General features: G+C 41.5%; 1 protein-coding gene across 3 annotated transcripts in view; it reads right to left on the reverse strand.

The window, feature by feature from the left end:
- Nucleotides 1-589: 589 nt before the first annotated feature.
- The window catches only part of LOC126293292 (1,5-anhydro-D-fructose reductase-like), a 44,326-nt gene continuing 21,755 nt past the window's right edge, over nucleotides 590-23,160 (reverse strand). For all 3 annotated transcript variants that reach the window (XM_049986417.1, XM_049986419.1, XM_049986418.1), the window contains exons 4-8: nucleotides 18,784-18,984; nucleotides 9,846-10,102; nucleotides 6,168-6,327; nucleotides 5,024-5,121; nucleotides 590-840 (exon numbers count right to left, since the gene is read on the reverse strand). In XM_049986417.1, coding sequence (XP_049842374.1) covers nucleotides 798-840; nucleotides 5,024-5,121; nucleotides 6,168-6,327; nucleotides 9,846-10,102; nucleotides 18,784-18,984 — 759 coding nt within the window. In that variant the 3' untranslated portion in view covers nucleotides 590-797. The remainder of the gene's footprint in view (nucleotides 841-5,023; nucleotides 5,122-6,167; nucleotides 6,328-9,845; nucleotides 10,103-18,783; nucleotides 18,985-23,160) is intronic.

The following is a 23,160-nucleotide window of genomic DNA, read 5'->3' on the forward strand; positions in this document are numbered from 1 at the left end:
TCTTTCTGATGTACATGTAGTAAATGTGGAAATGTGAACTACGATGATGTTATTACCAAAGTTGTCCTAGTAGGACCAACAATGGTAGATAAGCACCAGAAAATGATGAATGTATAAGGGGGAGCATGTCTGTTGAAAACCACTCCTGTGGAATGGTGTGCCAAGTCCGTTGCTGGTCACGGTTTGATGGAAGATGCCAGTTGATCTGGGAGGCCAACCTCATCTGCTACAGACAATGAACAGGCAGCTGATTACTCTTGATCTCTCCCAATGTGATTGCCAAGCCTTCAGACCTTTAAAAAAAGTCCTTTAAAGATCAACGGTTCCCGTTGGTCAAGGATGTTCAGCAGGCAGTTATGGACTTCTCCATGCAGCAGGACACCTGGCGCATTGATGGGATGACTGTCTCAATGCTCACAGTGATTTTGCCCGATTGACATACCTATTCTGGACTGTACAGCCTTTGAAAGAGAACTTTTTGATCATCCCTTTCACATCACACTGTCAAATGTAAAACTGTAATATACATATCTGAAATAACAAAGGAAACAGCAGGAAATAACAGGTGAAGTCATAGAAGGAAAACAACTTGCCAAAAATATAAGCTTGTAATTTTTTCTGAAAGAATATATACATATTTATATACGAAAGTATTAATAAAAGGACTGTTACAAATTTTTGCAGGAAAGACGGCAATCACAAAAATGGAGACCCCCTCCCCCACACACACCACCAGGCATTTCTCCAGATTTCCCTGTTAAAGGCTTCTGATAGTACCTTTTGCAAGTACTGACGTATCAGTATCTTTCATGATAAGGATACTCAGGATGTTTGGCTCGTCTGGAATAAGAAAAAAAAAAAAAAAAAAAAAAAGGTGAAAAGCCAAGCTACATTACTTATACATACCAAATGAAACCATGAGGCATATTAGAAAATTAAAGGCCATTTGCTAATAATAAATAAAACTTTTAAGGCCTGAAAAATCATACTTATAATAAATACTCAGGGTCTTCATTTCACCACAGCATAATAATAAAAAAAAAAGGTTCAAATGGCTCTGAGCACTATGGGACTTAACATCTTTGGTCATCAGTCCCCTAGAACTTAGAACTACTTAAACCTAACTAACCTAAGGACATCACACACATCCATGCCCGAGGCAGGATTCGAACCTGCGACCATAGCAGTCGCGCGGTTCCGGACTGTGTGCTTAGAACCGCGAGACCACCGCGGCCGGCCACAGCATAATAGCCCAGAATAGTGTAATAAGTGTTATATTGCTAAAATTTAAATGTGTGCAACCCAGAACAACGTTGCACTAGTGTAGTGGCATCTACTGATTACTTGCAGAGCCACAGAAATCATTCTGAATTAGTACAAGAACGGAAAAACTGTAGCAGCTGAGCTCTGGAAAGCTCCAGTTTGTGTTCCATTGATGTAGGGACATGCAAGGCAATACCGATTTAAAACATGTGGATAAAAATCTATAAACAATGCCGTTGAGTAACATACCTAACAGGCAAAGAGAGATGTAGAAAATTGCTCAAGGGCAACTTAGAGCTAAGAATATGACAATGTGTAATGATTGTCAAACACTGAACAATCTTTTAGATTGATCTGAAGATGGCTCGTCAGTGAACTGGAACCAGTAATCAACAAAGGAAATTTGCAATCCTGAGATAGGATTTTTATCCATGCGTTTTAAATCAATAGATCACACATCTCCCCACTAACAATGTCAAAGAATAACACTGTAATACAGACCCTGACATATTAGAAGATACGCTGAAGAAAGACAAATCAAGCTTACATCACTTGTAGATTAACAGAAAGCTTTTGACAAAAGTGACTGGAGAACAAGTGCACACTGAAATTTTGAAAGTTGTAGTGATAAAATACAGTGAGTGAAAGGTTATTTACAACTTATACAGAAACCGTGCTGCTGTTATAAGAGTCAAAGGACATGAAAAGGAAGCAGTGGTTGAAAAGGGAGTGAGACAGGGTTGTAGACCATCACTGATGTTATTCAACCCATACATTGAGCAAGATGTGAAGCAAACCAAGGAGAAATTTGGAAAAGGAATTAAAGTTCAGATGAAAGAAATAAAAAGTTTATGATTTACTGATAACACTGTAATTCTGTCAGACAGCCAAGGATTTGACAGAGCAGCTGAACAGAGTGGACAGTGTCTTGAAAAGAGGTTGTAAGATAAACTTCAACAAAAATAAAGCAAAGGTACTGGAGTGTTATTGAATAAACATCAGGTGATTCCAAGATAATTAGATTAAAAACAAGACACTAAAAATAGAAGGGGAGTTTTGCTATTTCAACAGCAAAATAGTTGAGGTTGGCCAAAGAAAGGGACATATAAAATGCAGACTGGTCACTGCAAGAAAAGTATTTCTGAAAACAAGAAACTTGTTAACATTAAACATAAAATTATATGTTATGAAGTCTTTTCTAAAGATACCGGCACTGCATAGACTTCTTACAAGGATGAGGTATTAAAGAGGTATTAAATCAAATTGGGGAGAAAAGAAATTTATAGAAGAAATTGACTACGAGAACAGACTGGATGATAGGAAACAGCCTGGGGCAGAAAGGAATTGTCTACTGGGTAATGGGATGAGGTGTGTTTGTTTGGAGGGGGGGGGGGGGGGGGGGGTAGTGAGAGGGAGGGGTGGTATCATCAGCCATGTGCCTTCAGGCAGCATGTGGATCACTGTGTCACACAATTCCTCTGCATCACAATGCTCCATTTGCACCACAGCGGTGCATTAGTTGGTAACCATTTTCAGTGCCCACCTCACACACAGCTTGCTATATCCACACTTTTCCTGATAATTGTGTAAATAATGGTGCGTCCATCATGAGAAAATTCATCAGCCACAGCGCCAGTTGCCAGTTTTTGATCAGACAGCAAGTTTTGATCCACTTTTCCACTTGTTGCACTTTTTCATCAGTCTGGATACTGGACCTGACACTACACTGGTCATCATAGTGTGTTACACTACCACTTTTAAAATCTGAACACCATTGTCTAACTTCTGTTACTCATTACTGTAAGCCCATAAATTAGGCACAATGTCTGATGACAATGTCTGTGACAACTCAGTATGAGGAAGTCACAAATAGGCAGACGTGGCAGACCCTCGTGTCAGTTCATATACCCTCTGCCAAGCAGCCACCGGCCACGCTCATCTGCGTCTGAGGTTCTACACTGCCAGGCTGCCTGTGAAACCTTCATCAAATCGACACCAGCTGTAGGAGTAGATACTCCAGACTGTGAGAACACTGCACCGGTACCAGCCGATGGCCACTGCAGCACTTCAGTGCGACACCTTTCAGCAGAGTATATGGCTTTCTGGGGTGACCATTTCCACTGAATCCGATACGAAAACAATGTGGATTGGCACCAGCTGTTGTGCCTGATGGACTAGGATGTGGAGTTGTACCTACTTCAGCTCCCTTCACACATGTCCGAAAGAACAGACACTGTGCAAAATTCGCAACTGTGATACATATTATGTAATTGAAGGTGGATTGGGGAGAAAGGATGAAAAAGGGAAGCAACTGGTGATATCAGCTGCATCAGGACTTTATGTAGACTCAGCAGCAACGAGTAAAATGTGTACCGGACCAGGACTTGAACTCAGGATCTCCTGCTTACTAAGCAGTTGTGTTAACCATTATGCCACTCGGTACTAGCAAATGCATCTAACATCTTGGCACTCTCCCCAGCTGACCCACATTCTCACCTATCCAGAGCCCTCCATACTCGCTAACTTTAGGTTCCTGTTGATGGTCGAATGCATTCACATAATTGATTCACTTCAATGGGTAATGACTCCACAACTTCCAGTGAGGATGAACATTTATGTTCTATCTCCAGCGGGAACTTAAAATTAGCGAGCATGGAGCCAGGGAGTGCACCAAGATATTATGCTCATCTACGATAAGCACTGAGGCCATGTGATGCAGCGGTTAATGTTACCACCTAGTAAGCAAGAGATTCCAGGTTTGGGTCTTGGTCCCGCACACATTTGCACTTGTCATCACTGATTCTGCATAAAGTCGTGATGCAGCTGATATCACTAGTTCCTTCTCTTCCCTTTCATTTTCTTTCTCCCCCCTGCATCTTCAATTACAAAATATAAATAGTGCTGATTAGCTTGCCTGCGAATCAAATCCACAACACTTGGGTTGGGAGTGCTACGCCATCCTGATAGAATGAAGTAACGCCTCGGGAGGCGTGAAAGATTTTCTCAGCCATATAGAGTTAGTTTGCCTACTGCAGAGTAGGCAAGAAAAGATCCCTGACAGTTGCAGTGGGCTTACTATGGTCTCTTCACACATCAACCCATTACACAACACGATTCTGTATACATTTCTATGGGAACGCCTCAGTGTTGTTACAACTCTGTACACAACTATTGGTTTTGCCTGCAGCTGCACATGTTTCGCAGTTGAAATGCTGACACCTGTGCACCCAGCAATCAGGAATTGTCTCCCAGCAACAGACTGTGAAACCAGCCTGTTACAACAAACGGCAAAGAACATCCAGCAGATGAGTATTTTGAGACTGCTATTCATAAGATGGAGAGGATTACTTTTCCTAAATTTGTCACAGGGAATGAGGTTCTGATACACACCAAAGCCGAATCAACAGAAGTCATGCAGTGTTATATTTAACCTTGGGGAGAAAAAAAGGAAACACATGAGCACCAAAATCATGGCCGCCATTTTCTGGATGCAAAAAGGTTGAAAAATTTAGTGGTGTATTACAAAAAGTATAAGTGAATAGCAATTACCTAGAGCAGCAAAAGGAGGTTTGTAGAAAATCAAAACCAGTAATAGAAGCTTTTTCCAGTGGGGATTTTGTTTTCTTTTTATGAGTATATGGTGCTCACTTTTCAAATATGCCTTATCTTACTATATAAAGGTAGGAAACTACGTACATGACAGCTACAGGCACAACAATATACTTAGCAACAAATACAGAAGTAATAAGTGAATACTTACTCTGGTGCGATAACATCGTTAAACATTCGGCCCTTTGGTCCTTTGTCAAGAGCATCTAGTTCATCCATATCTTCTTGCGTCAGTTCAAAGTCAAAAACCTGAAAATTTTACAAGTGGTAATGTTATAGTGTCATTAACTAAATGATATGTTTTCATTTAAATGATTACTTCTGTCAAAAGTTGACCTCAGAAACAGCATACAAGTGTGTGCAGCAGTTTGAGAGGAAGAAGAATGGAAACTATGCTACAATGTAGGAGTGCTAATATGGGCAGCAGTAAAGGCACAACTACAAGGAGTTGGGAATACTGTGCTTGTTTAGAGCTTTTGAGGTTGAACACTGATATCGTAAACAGTAGCATTAAGATATTCGATCAGTATAAGGTGTGAATGTATTTCAAGTGGTGCATGTTAAGTCACAATTGCAGTGGAAAGTTTATTCACAGAATGTGGAGCAAAATAGATTATATTTTTGTATTCTGAAGTATTACAGCCTTAGTGAAGGAGCTGAGGATACCAATGTGGGGGATACAAACTACTATTATTTAAAAGAACCACACATTCGAAGCAACTGATAGACCACAATAGCCTAATGTGGAGAGCTGCATCAAACCAGTCTTTGGACTAACAACAACCATGTGAAAGATTTTCTCAGCCATATAGAGTTAGTTTGCCTACTGCAGAGTAGGCGAGAAAAGATCCCCGACAGTTGCAGTAGACTTAGTATGGTCTCTTCACACATCAACCCATTACACAACGCGATTCTGTATATATTTCTATGGGAACGCCTCAGTGTTGTCACAACTCTGTACACAACTATTGTTTTTGCCTGCAGCTGCACATGTTTCGCAGTTGAAATGCTGACACCTGTGCAGCCAGCAATCAGGAATTGTCTCTCAGCAACAGCAGTACAGTCATTCCCAATTATACACAGACTCAGTACAAAGCTGAGGACACTGAAGAAGTTAATGCGAGCACCTTTTGCCTGGTCCCCATACACCCACACATAACAACCCACTGATTTTGCAATGGCAGAAAAGACACTATACACATGTTTTCTACAATTTACATCCCCCCCCTCCTTCGAGCAGCACAGCCCGTGTGCCAGTTTCTACAACAACCAGTACACATGGTATGATCACTTACATCAAAGTTCTGCTTTATGCGGTCAGGATTGACACTTTTCGGGATGACCACAATGCCTCGCTGCATGATGTGCCGCAGCAATACTTGGGCAGTCGTCTTCTTGTACTTCTCTGCAATACGTGACACTACTGGATCCGTCATGGGGCTCAAGCTTACTATCCTGAAAAAAGAAGCGAAAGAAGGGCATTGGCCCATTAATATCATTTAGCTCTCAACTTTGAAATATTTTGCTTTCTTACAGTAAAGCTAGTGTAACAATGGCACTAAAGCATCTCAAAGGATGCGGAGGTGGAAGTTCAGTGTCCACTAGACAGGCACAGTTGTTCTCTCTTACCACCCATTCCGACCAAACTAAAGCTGCAAAAGTTTTTGTTTTTCAGTTTTTATTCCATAATGTCAACAATTTATTTTAACCTTATATTCCATGCAATGCCACCTAGTAGAAGAAAGCACAAAAATGAAATTTAATCTACAAGCAATATTAGCGATGGGGTGTGAGTACAGAATTTCTGCAGAATAAAATTCTCAACTATTCCCTTAAGAGTCAGATGTGTGAAGTTTTCTGTACCTTTGTCACCTACAAATGAATAAACTTGTCCATAGTTAATTTTACGTTAAGAGTTACTCCTTTGATGTGAGACAGAGGCGTGCAGTTTTACACATATATCATGTGGTAATGCAAATATTTGTTTTGTGCTGTATTATTTGTTTGAGGGATCCTTGTGGTTGCAGTTCGCCAGCAGTCACCTTTACATTGCAGCAAGTATGGGACGGAGCTTTCGGCACTGCATGGACTGTTTAAGGACGGCCTTTGATTGTAAATGTTTGTGGTTATATGAACCAGGTGAAAGTTATTTCAAGCATATAAATGGAAGGATAATTAAACCTGACCCAGCGAAACATTGCACTTGACAGTTTGCTTCATGTCTAGTTAGGTTGGCTATACTGTAATAGCGATGTTGCAACAGCAGCCTCTATATACACAGCAGACGATATAGCTTTTCGTCTCGTCTCGTAAATGCAAGCGATTGAGCAATTACAGTGTATATAAAAACTCGTTTTTAGTTGTACTACAATGACAGGAAGTAAACAACCATATAATAATGCATGTAAAAGAATAACAATGCACACCCTTTCAATAAGGGGGAAAGAAATACAAAAAAACAAGCATCTGACGACTGGTACTTTAAAATCAATAATGTACGTGGTAAATAATAACCGAGATTGCAATAAATAACCAATATTAGTAATTTTTCACTCACCAATTTACAGCGATAATGGCGCCATTTCATCCAGCTCACCATCGTCACTGTTGTCCGATTCATCGCCAAAACCATCTTCATCGTCGTCATCAGCAAGACAAATCATTAATTGTTCATGGCCACTGATAATGCCTTCTATTGTCTGTGCTGCTCATATAAGCTTCTCGACATGCTCTACATTTTTCTCCATGAGGCTGCACCCACAGTCACAAGAGCTTCACGCAACAGCTTTTCCACCTCTGTTATTGTAAAGGACTTCTTGTTGTTCCTTACATACATTTTTACATCACTCCATATTAACTCAATAAGGTTGAAATGGCAGTGATATGATGGCAGCCTTATTACAGTATGACCCTGCTCCTTGGCAAGTTTGTCTACTACATATGCAGGTGTCGTAGGCTTATTTTCTTTAACAAGAGAATATAATAGAACCTTTGTCATACTCATATCCGCTGCAATATTTCGAGTCTGTAACCACTGCATCATAACTTCTTTCCGATCATTTGTGGTTGGGGCATCGTTCTGTATCACCAAATGACATGGAGCATGTCCATTACAATTGTTGTAGGGACAGGAAATTGTTTTAAAAGGTTCCTGAACCACTCAACAAATTGTGTGTGATCCACATCTTCATGGTAATCACCAGTATTTTTTTATCTAAAAACTAAAAGTGCGTCAGGTACAAAACCACTGGAGGAGCCTGCATGGACCACAATTAATCTAGCTCCTCTTACCGTCGGCTGATGGCCGCTACTGCTGGGTGTGTTATCCGTCCAGCATTTACTGACAGCTTCCCCGGCGTTAACCCACGTTTCGTCTAGCCAAATTATGGAATGAATGTCTCTGTCCACAATTTTGTGCAAGAAAATCCTACGAGCGGTACACAATATGTGCGCTCTCTAACAGTACTTTGCGTCCGTCTAGCACTTTGTAACGGAAACCCATATTTTTAGCACAATTTTTAGTGATGTTTTACCACCCCTGAAGAGTTCACTTTCTTTTAAAGAAACTAATAACTTAGCTACAGGCAGATACTCTTTTCTGCTGTAGTAAGCATAAACATGCCTATGAATTGCATTAGTGTGGAAAGAATCTAAATCTGTGATAGGACTAGGCTGCTTTTTCTTCTTTCCTGGGGTTGTTAAAAATGTATTACTTGATCCAGACAGCTCGGAATCATTACGGCTCACTTCAGTATCTTCCAAGTTTTGTAGTAATACTCCCTTACTTACTACCGTTCTTGCACGAATTCCAAGAGTTTTCGACATACGTTCCACCACTTTATCGGCAGGAATTGATGGCTGTCCATGAATGCTTATGTAGTTTTTCTCCTGCTCGTAAAACTCACGAGTTCTGGGTAGTAACTCCAGTGCCTGGCTCTTTAGCGGCACCCCTCGACGCAATGGATTGTCACTAGGTGAAAGAAGTCTTTTTGGTGGCATTTTCCAGGTATGTAAACTCACAACGAAACAAAAGTCACAATGATATAGCACACAGTACAATGAAAACACGTGGTAAAAAACTTACAATTCACATTGTTTACAGACTCACTAAACAAAGCCGGCAACGCGGGAACTTTGACATCACAGCACGTGAGTAACAGCAGTGCTCACTGCGCTGTGATTGGCTGGCGTCCCACGCTGAATGCCTAGCGCCTATCGTTCTTCACTTGTTACTCTGTTACGCTGCCAACTTCATATGCAAACGTCAAGTGCAATGTTTCAGCGGCCCGGGTATAAGTAATATACTGTAACAAAACCTATATCAGGAATGTTTTCCAATTTTGCTACCCAGAACACAGTCCGGTGCTAGATTACTCTTTATCTCCAATCTGATTCTGTTATTATTCCCCAATTGATCAATCATAATAATTATTGTATTCATAGCTATTGTTTCCTCAGCAACTGTAGTATCTATTTCAGAAGTTGTGAGTGTGGTTTCTGAAGATAACAGATTTGTTGAAACCAGTATAGCAAAATAACAATATCTATGCAACTGATAATTGAGGGTGGATAAGTGTGAAGGAGGAATACGTCAGATGTGACTGGACGGTGGAATTCTGGACACTGTGTATCCTCAGGCCAGAGGTGCCACTGGATGCAGATATGGAGGGGCATGTGATCAGCACACTGCCCTCCCTGCTGTATGTCAGTTCATAAGACAGGAGTTCTTTGCTTCCTAGGCAGAGGAAAATCTCTCACTTCATTTATTTCACGGTGGTCCCCATGTTTGTTTATTTCCCAAACCATAGTTTGTGCTCATTAGACGATTTATACTATTTAAATGGGCCTGCAATTCTTCGGCTCCACTGATGATAGCAATGCCATCAGCAAATCTCACTGCTGACAATGGATTCTAATACTACCCCTGAATGTAACAATGACTAAGTGTACAATAAAGTACTGTTTAAGCTTACTTGCTGACATCACCTCCTCTCGCACGGACTAGGTTGGCCATCTGCGGAGAGCCCAAGGGAGCGTACGCACAGACCGTCACGTCGAGCGCTTTGCAAAAGGCTGCCAGCTCCCGCTGCTGGAAATAGACGTGCAGCTCCACCTGGAGGTTGGCAGGCTTGATACGGGCGGCCTGCCAGATGCGCTTGATCTGACTAGAGCTGAAATTTGACAGTCCGATCGAACGGGTTCGACCGGCGTCTACTTGAGCTTCCATTGCCTGGAAAATGACAAAAATCGTACAAAAATTAGTGAGGCACAGAATGCTGAAGCGATGTACATTACTCAGTGTTCCCACAGAACTGTGCATTTATCAAATTTAATGTAGTAATAATGGACTTCAGACTCTTTTCCAAATTATTTCAAATTCTCATGAATGGAGAAAGTAAATAAATAAACTGGACAAAGCTCAATCTCAAATCCTCCACTGTTTCTCACCTACATATGGTTCCTAATGTTATAATCAGACACAGAATTAGTTCCTTTCACTGAGCTCCATTTCAAATCAGACAGCTATCTGTGTGCAAACAGTCACATATTACTACCACAAGAACACTCTCCAGCAGGCTGTTTACAGTCAAACACTCCTAACCAGGCAGCTGGGCATCAGCTATAGGTTCGCTCAGACTCTTGGCGCACAATAAAACAGTACTGGTTAGTGAAAAGGCTATGACAAAAGTAACGGACACTGACTACCCTTCAAGAATGAGATTTTCACTCTGCAGCAGAGTGTGCGAATGAGATTTTCACTCTGCAGCAGAGTGTGCGCTGATATGAAACTTCCTGGCAGATTAAAACTGTGTGCCGGACCGAGACTCGAACTCGGGACCTTTGCCTTTCGCGGGGCAAGTGCTCTACCAACTGAGCTACCCAAGCACGACTCACGCCCCGTCCTCACAGTTTTACGTCTGCCAGTACCTTGTCTCCTACCTTCCAATCTGCTAGGAAGTTTCATATCAGCGCACACTCCACTGCAGAGTGAAAATCTCATTCTGGAAACATCCCCAGGCTGTGGCTAAGCCATGTCTCCACAATACCCTTTCTTTCAGGAGTGCTAGTTCTGCAAGGTTCTGTAAAGTTTGGAAGGTAAGAGACGAGGTACTGGCAGAAGTAAAGCTGTGAGGACGGGGCGTGAGTCGTGCTTTGGTAGCTCAGTTGGTAGAGCACTTGCCCGGGAAAGGCAAAGGTCCCGAGTTCGAGTCTTGGTCCGGCACACAGTTTTAATCTGCCAGGAAGTTGCCCTTCAAGAAGCTTTCACAAAATGGGGGAATGTGGCAGAACTACTTCTGCATAATCAGCTCCAGGGCCAGATTTATCACAGCAGAGCTAAGTTACGAAGTGTACCGTATTTACTTGAATCCAAGCCTGTGGCTTAGAATAGAGTGCAAAGTAAGTGGAAGTTCTGAAAAATGTTGGTAGGTGCCGGCACAACTAAATTCTGCCGTCAAATATATGTAGCGTTACACAGGCATGCTTGGAGGCAAAAAGATAAATACTGGCGCCAAAACCTCTGCCCCAGTAAATAAATTAAAAGAAAAGGTAGTAGAATGTAAAAATTATACCATGTATTCTTTCGTGTTTCTTGCTATCTCATTTAAATCCTGTCTGCCTAATTAACTATGAAACTAGTGTGAGACAACAGCAAACGGGGAAGAATATACATATGATGTTATGTTTATATTCATATTATTGTTATGCTGAATAGTGATACAGTCAGAAATGAAGCAGTCAACTGACTAGATTTTTAAATCTAAGATGACTCTAATTTCTGAGCAGAATGTAATGTACTAAAGAGGCGTCTACAAAGATTTTCAAACGGAGAAAATTTTTCGGTAAACTCTCGTTCAGAACATCTATCATACGCAGTCTACTATTTGGTTCTTGCTGATCATTATCATAGAAATCGGCAGTGTAAGTAACAACAAATAGCATTAACTTGTCATTGTTTCCCTAATGAGACAATTCCTCTCCTTTTTTTAATGTAAGCAGCGGTAGCGCGCACAAAAGCAAGCCATGCCGCGACCGATGACAGGTCGTAAACACTCATTATCTGAATGCGACGAACAATGCATGACACAGTACAACAATGCATTTTCAGCTTAGAGTGACGTAAACCCCTATAACAAAGAGAACGGCACTTATCAGATCAAATCAAAATAAGCAATCGATCCAAACCAGATGAAGCACGAGAAAAAGGAAGGGTACCCATATAAATACGGATGGAGAGCTTGATACATAGCAATGGCTACTTGGTAAAGCATAACTTTTAAGCTTACGACTCTAACCAAACTACTGTTGCTGCATCTTCATCCATTCAACCTAAGTTGTGTCTCATGTTACAATGGATCAACTTAGTTTCGATTTGGAAGTGCAGTCCAAAACTTCTCTCTCCCCTTGAATTTCAAGGCTCAAATTTCAGGTACGGCTTAGATTCGGTAAAATTTTTTTTCCTTGATTTCGAGTCTCATTTTTAAGGTGCAGCTTAGATTTGAACAAATACGGTAGCACTTGTTGGACACAACTGTGAAGATGGCGAGGTACCTGTGAAGCAGCTATAACCACCATCACTGGGCTCCAAACCTTCGACTGCTGCCCGACTGCTCAGGTCATCAGAAGCTTTGCCGCCACTGTTGGTCTACTTGCACATTTCACATATTTTGATACTGGAGTCTAGGAGGTCTGAACACAAGGCGTAGGCCTGCCCCTGACACGGCACCGGCAGACATGCACTGTCGCTGAAAATGGTGGCACTGATGTCGGTGTGAAAGCATATTTGCCACACTAAGTAAAGTCCACAGAGATCGACACCTGTGGCCAAGAAGACTGAACATTTGTAAGTAATAACCAATAAAGGGCACTTGAACCTATGGACTGCCTAATTCTACTGCAGCCACATCTGTCTTCACCAAGCCGTCCCCTCACCCACACCAAGCCGTCCCCTCATTCTCAGAACATGTCATCTCAACAAATATAGAACACACACAAGAAAAAGGAAAAAAATGTTTATGTGGCTACATGCTGGCCATTTTAAAGCTTTCTCCTGAGTAAATGATTGATTACTCCTATTCAAGAATTCGTCTATGCTATGGGATAAGTTTCCACACAGGAATATCTTTAAATTACATTTGAAAACATTTCTGCTATTTGCCAGACACTATATCCCTGGGTATATATCAAAGAGTTTTATAGCTACATGTTCACACATTCTGCTTCACAGTTAGATTCACTGAAGGGTAATTCAGATCGTGCTTCCTTAAAGTGTAGTGCTTGTGGATATCTCTGTCACTCCCAAACCCAGATGGACTGTAAACAACAAATTCCAAATTCAATATCTGAAAGAATGTACTGAGAGACTAAGGTTAATAACCCAAGTTACTTACAAGGGAACCTCCCCATCGCACCCCCCTCAGATTTAGTTATAAGTTGGCACAGTGGATAGGCCTTGAAAAACTGAACACAGATCAATCGAGAAAACAGGAAGAATTGTGTGGAAATATAAAAAAAGAAGCAAAATATATAAACTGAGTAGTCCATGCGCAAGATAGGAAACATCAACGATAGTATTAGCGCAGGAGCGCCGTGGTCCTGTGGTTAGTGTGAGCAGCTGCGGAACCAGAGGTCCTTGGTTCAAGTCTTCCCTCAACTGATAAGTTTATTTTCTTTATTTTCAAAAAGTTATGATCTGTCCGTTCGTTCATTGACGTCTCTGTTCACTGTAATAAGTTTAGTGTCTGTTTTGTGAGCACACCGCAATACTGTGCGATTAGTAGACGAAAGGACGTGCCTCTCCAATGGGAACCTAAAACATTTGATGGCAAGTTCATAGGTCAACCGATTCCTCCACAGGAAAAACCATCCGATATATTCTATATGACACTGGTGACGGCATGTGTGTCACATGACAAGAATATGATGTCGACCCACCTAACTTGTACACTTGGTAAATGGGTAAAAAGATTCTTCTACCTTGCCCGATTTAAGTTTGCTTGTGGATGTGATAATCAAAAGTGATGAAAACATAAGTTTGTTACATAAACTGCAACAAATGAATGCAACAGTTTCACAGTCGCACAGTTTTCCCTGTGCTCTGTCAAAACATATGTTTTTAACGTTTTCAAATTTTTTCGTGTGTAGACTGTCAAATCCTGCATGTGTCCAAGTAAATCTGAACATGTCCTGGAATTTTGGAGAGCGAAGTTGATTATGTGTGAGCCTGAAATTTGATAACTGACACACGATCACGTAAACAATACTGCTCTGTGTACCTGTGCAGCTTCGCAAAATCATATAATCTTTTCACGAAGTATTTCACTTGCCGAAAACCAAACACATCTAATGGTTGCACAAGAGGTGTACAAGCTGGAGGAATGGTAATCATGTCTACTCCCACACTAAAATTGTCTGAAAATAAAAAATTAAACTTTTCACTCGAGGTAAGACTTGAACCAAGGACCTCTCGTTCCGCAGCTGCTCACACTAACCACGGGACCTCGGAGCTCCTGAGCTGACATACTCCTTGATGTTGCTTATCTTGCGCGTGGACTACTCAGTTTGTATATTTTGCTTATTTTTTTTTCATAGTTCCACACAATTTCTTCCTGTTTTCTCGACTGATCTGTGTTCAGTTTTTCAAGCCTATCCACTGTGCCAACTAATAACTAAATCTGAGGGGGGTGCGATGGGGAGGTTCCCTTGTTAGAGATGCCTGCAAAATATACATGTGTACACCACACACATACTTCTGATTATTTCTTTTTCAAAATAACACTTTTTGCTTAACTGACTAGTAACCACAGATCATCATCCTGTAAGATATCAGTGAATGAAAATATGCAAAATATGCTTGCTTATTAACTTTTACGTCCCCAAATCTGGTGGCTATTCTTATGCCAGAAGTAGCTGAAACTAAACTTTTAGCAAGTCTGGTGTCTGTTTTTTTCCAAGTTAAGTTTATCTCAATATGCACCTCTGAAAACTTGAACTTTCTACCTCATTTACTGTTTCTAATTGGTATACTGTGTTAATAGGAGACATTTGAAAACCACTGAAGTGTGTGGCAAAGCGTAACTTTCGCAAGGACATCATTTACTATTTCCTCTGTTCATGGTTGTTTATTTGGTGACACAACAAAGGCTCAGGACTGAAGACCACAACAAAGAGGTTTACTTTTACTTCCTGCTTCATATAAAATGATGCTGGAGATCATCAGCTGCATGCCACAAGCTCGCTCTGGCACTACCTCCCAGGTAGCCAGGATGTGTTTCCTTCGAATTTCCCTTGCGCTCTTTAGTCCCATAACAATGAACTTACTTCTCAAACATGGCATCTCTTGGCCTTCTGAAGACTGATTTACCTTGTAAAATAATCTGTGTGCCACTTCGAGTAGTCCAAATATGGAATAAACTTTCTTTTCTTCACAAAAATCCTCATCTTACAATTTAATGCCCTCTAAAGGAACATTACATCTTTCAACAAAACTTGGAAAATCACACTGAAATGTCAAGCAATATTGCAGAATACAATACACGAAATTAATGTGCAACCCGATACATGGGTATATTTCATATTCCTAATCTGTCTCTTCAGTATTTACACTGTCTTTTGGTTTTGTATGCTTAATTTTCACTTTTCATTATTTTTCCCATTGCTGATTTTGCTACATAGTCAAACTGCCTGTTCCTTAAAATGTTTTGGATTGTAATGTAGGTTGGATACTTTTTATCTGCTGCAAGAAACAGAAAACTGTAACCAGACTGGGTCAACATTATTCCTGTTTTAGAACTGATACCAACTGATCGATCACAGAAATCAGATAAGTACCCGAGCCACTATTTCTAATATTGTCCAGATACATTAATGTATCCACCTGTCAACAGCCTGAATAACCACCTTTCGCAGCATTTGTAGAGTTAATGAGGTTCTGGATGGTACAGACAGGGATGTGGATTTGTGCCAACTGAGTTTAAATCCGAGGAATTTGGTGGCCACAGGAGTACAGTAAACTCATCCTGATGCACTTCAAACCGTGCACACGATGGACTACAAGGTGTGTGACACACTGCACTGTCCTGTTGGTAGATGCCATCGTGCTCAGGGAAAACAAACTGCATATGGGGACGGTGGTGGTGGTGGTGGTGGTGGTGGTGGTGGTGGTGGTGGTGGTGGTGGTGGTGGTGGTGGTGGGCATAGTCTCCAACAGTAGATGCATACTTTTGTCAATCCATTATGCCTTCCATAATGACAAGATTACCCAGTAAATGTCACAAAAACATTCTTCAGACTGTAATTGTTGCAAGGTATTAGCTTTCAGACATTTGACACCTTACACACCAATAGCATCTGTTCAATGGAGCATAATACTTGATTCTTCTGAAAAAGCCAGCTTTTGCCACTCAGTTGACATCCAGCTACGGCCTTCGTCACTGATGAACAACAATCGGCATAACTGGATGAACCATGTGCCTGCTACAGAGGCCCATACACAGCAATGTTTGCTGATGGATCTTTGAGAAGACATTGTTTGGTAGACCCTCAGTTCACCTGTGTGGTTATTTGCTCAACCGTAGCACACCTATTCACTTGTACCCATCTCTCTAGTACCTCCTGTCGCGGAAGTCAAACACGCGCTAGAACAAATGGACGTGGCCAGCCCATAGAGGGCTCCGTGTCAGCGGCGGCTCTTCCGCGCAGCGAGGGCGCCACGCTACACGACGTGCAGACCGCGGCCAATAGCCGCTCCCTCCAGTTTCGTATATAGGGTCCCACTCTGCCCTAGTCCAGTCAGTCTGGTACTCGCTCTGGATTACGTCTCTATCTCGACGGTACTGCGTTGTGGTCGCTGCTCGTTGTTGGCATTTGTCTGTCTCTGGTTCCGAGTGGATTTACTGTTGGTGTTTGGCGTTGTGGTTTCTACAAGCCTCCGTTGTTTTACCCGGTGGTGTGTGCTACACCGCTGGTGTCTTCCCCACCTGGCGGCTCCGAACCACAGCACAAGGCGTTCCCGCGGTTGGTTTTAGTTACAACAATCTCCACAGCCATCGTTCACCCCTTTCATCTACCCCCCGTGGTACACCATAGTTGCCTCAGTGCTGCTTTTGCATCGTGCTACTTTGTCATGCACAGTATGCTTCGATCGCAGCACCATGTGAACAATTTACAAACTTACCCGTACCAGAAATGTTTCCATCCTTGGCCCGAAAAACAATGATCACACCCTTTTGGACGTCACACAAATCGCTCCATTTCTGCATTACGACACTGACTGTAATGTGAATGTATGCTTTCCCGACGTATACAGCTGGCAAAGAGTTTTCGGGCTTCCAACTGGGTGGCGGTGTCTTCAAACTGCGACGTTTCAACAAATGACATACTCGCCATCTTCTGGCGAAGTGCCAAGACTTTGCAGATGCCGGTCCCTTGGAAGAGGAAGTTAACAAGAGACTCGCCTTTCTTCCATATTTGGGGCCCATATCGGCCAAAATCGGGAGGCTACTGAGAAAATCAAACATAAATACCATCTTCCGACCACTGCCAAAGACGAAATAGCTGCTGGGCTCAGCTAAAGACACACTCAAGCTGAACACACCTAGTATATACAGTATTGCTTGCGAATGTGGTGTACAGTACATTGGACAAATGTAGCGCTGCATCTCGAAAAGTTGCGAGGAACACACCAGACATGTCTGACTTGGCCAGATAGAGAAATCTGCTGTAGCTGAACATAACATCAAAGAAAACGACACCTCTGATTTTGAGAACACCAGGGTGCTGTGCTGAGCTGAGAGCTATTGGGACAGCATCATTAAAGAATCAATAGAAATACGGGTACACGGGAATCTTGTGAACAGGGATGAAGGTTATCAACTGAGCGCGGCCTGGAATCCGGCATTAGCCGCAATACGCCAGGAACGCACCGAGAACCGTCCAGCTCACGAGACGCAACCGGAATGCTCTGACGGAGACACGAACGGCGCACCCGTTTCCCCCTCCACCCCGCCCGCCGGCTCCTCTAGACCCAGCCTCGCACGGCCAGGTGGTGGGAGGCACACCGCAGGTATAAAGGGACCGGCATCCACAAAGTCTCGGCACTTCGCCAGAAGATGACGGGTATATCACTCGTCGAAACGCCACCCGACTGGAAGCCCGAGAACTCTTCGCCAACTGACTGTAATGTTTTCGGTGTCCTACTGACAGACTTTATATACCTTCAGCTGGTAGTTCTGCCACCTGCTGTTCGTGAGTGGCTATTGCATGCTGATGCTGAATGAAGATGGCGGTTCATTAATGTGACTGGCCTGTGTATTAGCATATTTGCTACAAAAATCTCCTTGTGGAAAAATTCATATATCAAAGTAATTGGTTTGTGTGATGGAGTGGTAATTTGACAGAAAAACACCCACAATAGAACAGAATTTGCAATAACTGTAACAGTAGCCATGTATGGAAGCGAAACATGGACGATAAATACTTTGGACAAGAAGAGAATATAAGCTTTCAAAATGTCATGCTACAGAAGAATGCTGAAGATTAGATGGGTAGATCACATAACTAATGAGAATGTATTGAATGAAATTGGGGAGAAGAGGAGTTTGTGGTACAACTTCACAAGAAGAAGGGACCGATTGGTAGGACATGTTCTGAGGCATCAAGGGACCACAAATTTGCATTGGAGGGCAGCGTGGAGGGTAAAAATCGTAGAGGGAGACCAAGACATGAATACACTAAGCAGATTCAGAAGGATGTAGGTTGCAGTAAGTACTGGGAGATGAAGAAGCTTGCACAAGATAGAGTAGCATGGAGAGCTGCATCAAACCAGTCTCAGGACTGAAGACCACAACAACAACAACAACAACAACAACAACAACAACAACATGTAGCAGCAGCAGCAGTAATGAACCTTACCTTCCATAGGCTGATGAGGTCAGTATTCATATCCAAGAGAACTTTCCCATCCTTGTCTCTAGGGAAAGTATCACCACCCACATCCTGGAAGCCCACAGGGTGGTGTATCAGGTACAAGTCGACATAACTCAACTGCAGATTCTCCAGAGATTTCTTTAGATACTTTTCTACAGACTCCGCACGATTTCCGACAGGTGGAAGCTGAAAGACGACAAGAATTGTAAGGTCAAATTCTCATTGTGCTTAACTTCTTTGATAAGGTAAAAAATCAGTGCAATTACAATCACAAGCTTATGAACTGGCACATTTCCCTAGAGGAACTCCTAGAAAATATGAGAAGTAGGGAAAAGTGCTCATGGTACATCCATTCTTTTTCTCCCATTACCTGTTCGCTTTCTTCTTGGGATCTTTGGCCAAAATTTTTGTTTAATAATTTTTCTGACATTCCACCAACAACAGTGGCTGGCACTTAACCCTTTAGTGACGAGTGGGAACTATAGTTTTCGCTGTAAGTTCAGTGGTAATCCATGTTCCCACTGCTAACTTGTGCAACCATCTCTGTTAGAGTGTGCTAACTATTTGTAGATTGTTAACGGTTAGGCAAAAGTTGTTTTATTTCGACATTGTGAGTCAATCAATGCAGAAGCGCAGTTCCCGCGTGAAAACGAGCCACTGTTTCGACAGCTACAAGTTTTTTTGGATAGTGTGCTTTCCTTTTGCATGTGAAGTGACTTGTGTTGTATTTATCTACTTTTATATTTATGAGGGAGATAGTATTCGTGTATATTTGCTGGATTTGACTGAAAATTACATAAATATTAAAAGGTAAGTTAGTGGAAGCAGAAGTGATGTATTCTGCCCATTGGCTGTGCAGAGTATAATAAAATAATGGGAGGAGTGGATAGATTTGATCAGCTGCGTGAACGGGATGCTGTAGGCCGTCGTTCATGGAAGTGGTGGCACAAACTGTTTTTCTTTCTTGTACATTTGGCAGTTGTCAATTCCTATGTTATGTGGAAGCAGCAGAAGACAGAAGCAGACCAGCTAACATTTACATTGCACTTGGCAGCTTATCTCTGGCTTCTCAACTCTTAAGAGAAGAGGAAGGTCTGTTCATTTTCAAACACCAAAAAGAGGTGTGCCTGGAGTACCAGATGAAGTTTGTCTGGACAAAGTTCGAACTCATTTCCCTACAAAAGGTACAACAAACAGAAGGTGCCACCAATGTAGCACCAAGAACAAAGAAAAGAGAACAAAAATAATGTGTGGCAACTGTCGTGTACCTTTGTGTGTAGCACCATTCTTCTCTAAGTTCCACATAGTACATCACCTTAGTGAACTCAAACGACAGTATGAACTAACACAAATATAAATGTAATATTTAACATGTTTTTGTACTAAAAAAATAAAGGAAATACATTTTTTTTAAATTAGCAAGTGAAGTTACTCCGGAGTTTGGTGGGAACAATAGTTCTCACCAATTTTTTTATACTCGTGGGCTAAACTCTCACTTTCAAGATTTAAATTATGATTTTATGAACGGTTTCTTAGCTCAATAAAGTGTTCATAAAAAGTCTACAACTTCCGGAAATAATTTGGTCATTAAAGGGTTAAAGACTCATTCTCTGTCACTTGTGATGACTGGAGTTGAGCCCTAACTCGGAGATGGTATGCTCTTGTCGCATAAGTGTCTGAGGGCCTTCTCCCTCTCATTACCACTGTGGTGCTCCCCTTGTCTTTTCCTCATCATTAACACAGTGTTTCTCCCCTTCCTACATGCAATCATAATTTTCTGCAGCAGCGGAATCTAGGATGCATTTAGTTTGAGACTTTCTAGGATATATTTGGTTTGTGACTTTCTTGGTTGCTCATAAAACTACTGTCACATTTGTTTTTTAACTTTCAAATTTTATTAAGTGGTCCATTTCTCACAGCATGTGCTCTGCTGTGGCCCATTTCTTCACATATTCCAGTCCTCAATATCATTTGTATTTGTTTTTCATCGTCCTGGTAATGACAGATTGTCCAGTCATTCCAACATAGGATTTTCCCATATGTGCACTGTATACATTGTACTCCTGACACTGTGATTCTCTTTTGTCCTTTGCCAATCTGTGAAACTCCCTGATCATCACAGTCAGTTAATTTATGGCCTTCATGCTTTGTGTGAGCAATACAAAGGAGATTCTGTCTGTCACCTTGGTGATGTATGGTATAAAGGCCTTACTGCTTCTGACATAACCTGATGTTAAAACTTGAAACTTTCCATGTAACTGCTCGAGTACTAATTGTTCCTTGGAACACATTCCAGGCATTGCACCTGAGATATGAGATATTGCAGTTCAAATGTACATCTTGCACACATACTAGCGTATGAATCATACAGTTTTCTGAAGCCAGTAAAATCCATGACCAAGACCACAGTTTTAAAAAGAAAGAAGAAGGCATCAGTGCAAAAAGATATTAAATTCTTAAGTATCAATGAATGAGCATTGTAAGTAGCAACAGAAGAGCTACAGCAGTAATTAACATGAAAATGCCCAGGCCTTTCCCTCCCCTCGCAGATATGAAATATAACTACTGGCTTCTGCCTCAAGCCCTGTTCATCACCACCAACAGCGGGTGAATTCCTGCAACTTGTGCTTATGAAAGGTCACAAACATCAGTAAGCATATGTTGGCTGAAGATCCTGAAACAAGAGTCTATAGGCTATATGTGAAAAAGTGATCATTAAAGCCTCACCAATTTTGTATCCTTTTTTTCTCAGATCTAACCTTCTATTTTAATTACATAATGCAATTTGATAGGTAAGAAATCTACTCACCAAACGGTGGCAGAACACGCATATAATTAGACAAGCTTTTGGAACCAGTGGTTCCTTCTTCAGGCAGAAGGGTTGAAGGGGATGGAGGATAGATGAAGGAAAAGGACTGAAGAGGTCTAGGAAAGAGAGTAGATTTCCGAAAAGTCACCCAAAAGTGTGAGTCAGCAGAGGCTTACTGGACGGGATGAGAAGGAAACACAAATTGTTGGGGACTGCACTGGACAAGATTTAAAAGGTGGAAGACAGGGTAATATGCAAGACAGAGATTACTGCTAAAATACAGTGTATGACCTAATAAGAGTGAAAAGCTATGTGCACAACCTTCTTTTATGTGTCTCTTCCGCCCCGCTTTGTGAGTAGGTTTTTTATCAATCCACCTGCATTATATTGTCAAAAATTGATTGTTTTTGTTGTTCTAATTTAACTGGCAGAATTCCCCCTGCCTCCCCGAAGGATTACAGTTTGTCATCTGTTCTAAACTGCAACTTGAATTTCTCTACTTAGTATATACAAAAGCAAAATGAAGATAATGGATTGTAGTCGAATTAAATTGGGTGATGCTGTGGGGATTAGATTAGGAAATGAGACACTTAAAGTAGTAAATGAGTTTTGCTATTTGGGGAGCAAAATAACTGGTGATGGTCAAAGTAGAGAGGATATAGAATGTAGACTGTCAATGGCAAGAAAAGCGTTTCTGAAGAAGAGAAATTTGTTAACATCGAGTATAGATTTAAGTGTCAGGAAGTCTTTTCTGAAAGTATTTGTACGGAGTGTAGCCATGTATGGAAGTGAAACGTGGATGATAAATAGTTTAGACAAGAAGAAAATAGAAGCTTTCGAAATGTGGTGCTACAGAAGAATGCTGAAAATTAATGGATAGATCACATAACTAATGAGGAGGTATTGAATAGAATTTGAGATAAGAGAAATTTGTGGCACAACTTGACTAGAAGAAGGAATCGCTTGGTAGGGCATATTCTGAGGCATTAATGAATCACCAATTTAGTATTGAAGGGCAGTGTGGAGGGTAAAAATCGTAGATGGAGACCAAAAGATGAATACACTAAAATTCAGAAGGATGTAGGTACTGGGAGATGAAGGAGCTTGCACAGGCTAGAGTAGCATGGAGAGCTGCGTCAAACCAGTCTCAGGACTGAAGACCACAACAATAATTTTATGAGAAAAATAAATTTGGTATAGGTTCAGTACCTTGTTTGGAGCATAGTTGCTGACCATAACACAAGTACACTGAGGTGGCAGAACTCACGGGATAGAGATATGCTCATATACAGATGGCGGTAGTATCGCATACACAAGGTATAAAATGGCAGTGCATTAGCGGAGTTGTCATTTGTACTCAAGTGATTTATGTGAAAAGGTTTCCAACTTTATTATGGCTGCCCAACGGGCATTAACAGCCTCTGGACGCATAATAGCATTTGGAGCTAGGCGCACAGGATATTCCATTACAGAAATCACTAGGGAATTCAATACTCAGAGATCCACAGTGTCGAGAGAGTGCCGAGAATACATTACAGGCATTACCTCTTACC

The sequence above is a fragment of the Schistocerca gregaria genome, chromosome 10 (genome assembly GCF_023897955.1).
Source record: "Schistocerca gregaria isolate iqSchGreg1 chromosome 10, iqSchGreg1.2, whole genome shotgun sequence".
NCBI lineage: Eukaryota > Metazoa > Arthropoda > Insecta > Orthoptera > Acrididae > Schistocerca > Schistocerca gregaria.